This window comes from Rhinopithecus bieti, unplaced genomic scaffold (assembly GCF_001698545.2).
Source record: "Rhinopithecus bieti isolate Rb0 unplaced genomic scaffold, ASM169854v2 scaffold_2408, whole genome shotgun sequence".
NCBI classification, from domain to species: Eukaryota; Metazoa; Chordata; class Mammalia; order Primates; family Cercopithecidae; genus Rhinopithecus; species Rhinopithecus bieti.
In genome coordinates, this window is record NW_016803672.1 from 613,748 (window position 1) to 618,312 (window position 4,565).

General features: G+C 56.2%; 1 protein-coding gene across 3 annotated transcripts in view; it reads left to right on the forward strand.

Moving 5' to 3' along the window:
• The first annotated feature begins 534 nt into the window (after positions 1-534).
• The window catches only part of GGA1 (golgi associated, gamma adaptin ear containing, ARF binding protein 1), a 29,087-nt gene continuing 25,056 nt past the window's right edge, over positions 535-4,565 (forward strand). The window contains exons 1-2 of one of the 3 annotated variants that reach the window (XM_017848285.1): positions 651-792; positions 935-1,052. In XM_017848285.1, the coding sequence (XP_017703774.1) occupies positions 1,010-1,052 (43 nt within the window). In that variant the 5' untranslated portion in view covers positions 651-792; positions 935-1,009. Of the gene's footprint in view, positions 1,053-4,565 lie in introns of all 3 variants that reach the window. The other 2 variants (XM_017848281.1, XM_017848295.1) reach the window with 2 other exon arrangements.

Sequence of the window (4,565 nt, forward strand, 5' to 3'; positions counted from 1 at the left end):
GTAGAGACGGGGTTTCACTGTGTTAGCCAGGATGGTTTCGATTTCCTGACCTCGTGATCCGCCCGCCTCGGCCTTCATCTTACTTTTTCTCCCTGAATATCTTTTCGCACCAGCTCTACGTGGAGAAATCCGACTTTCAGCCAAATACAGTATCACTCCCCTGACACGACCCCTCCACCGACAACACCCCACCAACCCCACCCCAGTTTGGGGATGAGCCCCCTCCTTTGTTCCCACTACCCCGTGGGCTTCCCCTATCACACTGTGTAATAAATATCTGGCCTTGTCTATCTCCTCCCGTGCCCTGTGCTTTGTATTTGCAAAGCAAATGCAAAGAGCTCATTAAATGTTTGCTGGATGAATGGAGGAGATGGCACAGGGTTCAGGCTCTGCCACTTGTGCAGCCTCCGAATTATCTGGTGGGTTTGTTGCAAGGAGTCAGGAGTAAATGGATTAATTACAAATAGTGCTTAGGACAATGCCCAGAACACTGTAGGCACTCAAGTAACTGATTTATTTTCGTCATCTTCACAGCGGCCAAGGTACATAACAACGTACCTTATCGCCCTTTTAAGGGCCTCTCCCACGTTCGCCTCTCAGCGGAAGTACCCGCTCAGGGCTCCGGAAGTAGCCTCAGAGCCCCTCAACAACATGCCTGCAGAGCATTCTTCCGGAGGCGGTCACAGACATCTCCGAGACGCAAAACGAGTTAGAGCGTCCCTTGGGGTTTCCATGGTGCTGCCCTTACCCTCCAGTCTCTCCGCTTCCCCTCCCGCCTGAGCGCCGGGAACGGTAAAGGCAGGCGGCCGGTCCCAGCCGCGACGTAGGCACCGCTTGGGGGAGGGGCTGGGCGAGTACGTGACGCTCTAGGCGAGCTCGTTGGCCTCTATGGTGCCGAGCGCGCCCGTGCGGACGTTGCCCCTTTAATCGACAGAGGGCGGTGCCCAGGAGGTCCCGCGAGAGCTGCGGGGGGCGGGGGGGCGGTGCCGAGGCTGGGGGCCGGTGGCGGATGGAGCCCGCGATGGAGCCGGAGACTCTGGAGGCGCGAATCAGTGAGTGTCCGGGAGGGGCGCGGACCGGAACCGGAACCGGGGGCACGAGGCGGGCCCCTTCACGGCGGGGCGGGGACGGGGCGCCCCTCCCCACGCCCCGCCCCCGGCCCGGGAGGGGCGGTGTCCTCAGTCGGCCCCTCAGACCCTGGAGTGATGGAGGACCCCGTCCCCTGCGCGGTTCAGCGGTTGGAGCGGGCGCCGCCCACCTGTCGGATCCCTGGGCCACGACCCCTGGGAGGGGGAGTGAGCTGCGCCCCAACCCCCCAGGCTCACATTGCTCCACGGAGTAGCAGCCCGGGGAAGGAGCGCGCGAGCTGTCCCCCGGGGTTGCATCTCACACCCGGGAAGGAGGGACCCTACAGTTCTCAGGCCCGGAATCCTCCACTCTCTGGCCCTGCATGGCGTTCCTGGAGCACGCAACTACTCACATTTGCTCATTACCCCGTCCTGGAAGGGAGGACCCATTGCCCCATTTGATTCCTCCCGCAGGTCCCAGTCTCTGGCCACACAGTGAGAAACCCCCACACCCTACAGGCTTGGAAGGGTCTTAGACTCCAGAAGTATTAATAACTCCAAGCTCCCTGTCACTACCTTCAGCCTGGCCCCTCAGCCTCCAAGATGCCTTTCCCAGCTCTTGCTGAACTTCCTTCAAAGGCCTCTACACCCCTTTTTTTTCTTGTTTCTCCTCAGACACAGCTTCCTATTGCTTAGGCTTCCTAGCCCCCGACCCTCCACCTGAGCTCCTTAACCCACAGCCCTAATGATCCCCCGCTGTCACAGCCCCGCTCCTGGACTCTGCCCCTGAAAGCCGTAGCTGGCTTCTCACTGGTCTAGTGAGGGCTCTCTCCCAAGGCTTTAACTGCTGTTGGGGCCTCATCGTTGCCAGGGCTTCAGGGAAGCCTCTTGGACCCGGGCACACTGGCCACTGTCTAGCGTGGTTTGGGGTTATGGCCAGCCCCTTTTAAGGCAGGCTTGAACAGAATTGAACCATGAGGTTGGCCCCAGAACCAAACCTCTGGGGATGTTTGAGAGTCATCCTGGCCAGCAGAGGGGCAGGGGGTGGAAAAGGGGCACTCAGCAGCCCTTGACCGTTGTGAATGCCACAAGTGTCCGCCTGGGTCTCAGCAGCAACTGGGCTGGGGGGATGGGTGTGCCCCTGGCTAACTGATCTCAGACACAGGACTTGAGCTGTGGGTCATACAAAACATTCTTAGGTTTAGCAACAGTGGGGGTTTTCTGAGAGTCCAGAAGAGTGTAAAACCAGGCAGAAGTTAGAGATACCTGGGTTTGGCTGGGCCCTGACACATTGGGGCTGGAATTTTCTCCTTTCCTTCCCCTTTGTGTCCTAGGAGAATTGTAAGATCTTCCCTCTTCCCTTGTGGAGGCTGGAGGTAAAAGGTAGCTTCTTTATTTATTTATTTATTTTTATTTTTATTTTTTATTTTTTTTGAGACGGAGTCTCACTCTGTCACCCAGGCTGGAGTGCAGTGGCGCCATCTCGGCTCACTGCAAGCTCCACCTCCCGGGTTCGTGCCATTCTCCTGTCTCAGCCTCCCAAGCAACTGGGACTACAGGTGCCTGCCACCACACCCAGCTGATTTTTTTTGTATTTTTCGTAGAGACGGGGTTTCACCATGTTAGTCAGGATGGTCTCAATCTCCTGTCCTCCTGATCCACCTGCCTCGGCCTCCCAAAGTGCTGGGATTATAGGCGTGACCACCGTGCCCGGCCTTTTTTTTTTTCCTTTTTTTTTTTTTTTTTTTTTTGAGACAGGTTTTTGCTCTTGTCACCCAGGCTGGAGTGCAGTGGCACAATCTTGGCTCACTGCAACCTCCTCCTCCCGGGTTCAAGTGATTCTTCTGCCTCAGCCTCCTGAGTAGCTGGGATTACAGGTCTGCGCCACCACACCCAGCTATTTTTGTATTTTTAGTAGAGACGGGCTTTCACCATGTTGGTCAGGCCGATCTCGAACTCCTGACCTCTGGTGATCCGCCCACGTCGGCCTCTCCAAGTGTTGGGATTACAGGCGTGAGCCACTGCGCCTGGCCTGGTGAGGTAAATGATGTTATTGCCAGTACTGTAGAGTGGCAGGGTGGAGCCTTACCCTGTTGTGAAACACCTCCCTCCCTCTCTAGGTGTTCTCCCCAGCTGCCTGCAAGGGAGGGTACTGCCCTCGGATAGAATTAAGAGGGCTGAGGGTCAGGGGCCAAGGGCCAAGGAGGTCGGTCGGATCTCCTTGGACCTGGAGGCCCTGGCTTTCAGCCAGATGCAGGGGGAGAAAGATGATGTCTCATGATGCCAGCGCTTCCTCTTCACTGGCGTCGGACCCCAGGAGCAGCCCAGAATCAGCTTCTCTGACCTCACTCCCACTCACGTGTCTCTGACACTTGAAGGACTTCCTGTTTTAGGGTCTTCCCGCTGGGTGTCATTGAATGGGCAGTGATTCCCTAACTTTAGACTGGTGTTCCCCAGGTTTTGGGGACTCGGAGGCAGAGTAGACAGTTACCGTTACCCCTGGGGTGGGGAGGGTCATATTCGTGGTATCCCCAGGAGGTCACCAGGGGCTTCGTTTTTCTGAAGGACTGGAGGGTCTTATGTAGCTCCTGGGACAGAGATCTAGATCCAGAGAGAACATTCGTCCTTCTGATCTCAGTTCAGGTCTGAGAGCCCTCCCAGAGAGCAGCCCCCAAGGGCTCCAGAGCCCTCCGAGAGCCCTCTGGGAGAGCAGCCCCCCACCCCCTAGGCTTTCTGCACTTCTCCTTGCTTTGCTTTGCTCTATAACATTTCGCAACTGTCTGCAGTACTGCTGGGTTTGTTAATCTCAGTATTCATTGTTTCTCTTGTTGGGCAGTGAACTTCAGGAGGGCAGGATTTTGTCTGTTCACTGCTGGAGCCCCAGCACCCAGAATACTTAAATCTGAGTAGGATGAATGGCTGCCAGCCACTGGGATTCCAGGGCTTTGGGCCCCCTGCCATAACATATGGCCCAGGGCAGGTGTCACATGCTGGGTCAGTCCCCAGCCTCCTGTTCACACATCCTTCTCTGTTCTACCTCCTGGGCTGTCCTTCCACATCCTCAGCTCAGTGCTTAGGCTTGGGCAGAACTGGCTGGGAAGGGGTGATAGTTAGAGGTGGGGTGTGGAGAAATGAAGATCGGGCTCTGGCTGTCCCCATGGCCTTCCCATGCAAAAAGTATTTTGTCATCCAAAATCCATATTTCAGCAGGTGCAGTGGCTCATGCCTGTAATCCCAGCACTTTGGGTGGCCGAGGTGGGTGGATCATTTGAGGTCAGGAGTTCGAGACCAGCCTGACCAACATGGTGAAACCCCGTCTCTACCAAAAATATGAAAAAATTAGCCGGTCATGGTGGTGGACGCCTGTAATCCCAGCTACTCTTAGGAGTCTGAAGCAGGAGAATCCCTTGAACCCAGGAGGCAGAGATTGCAGTGAGCCAAGATCTCACCATTTTAGTCCAGCCTGGGCGACAGAGGGAGACTCCTTCTCAAAAAAAA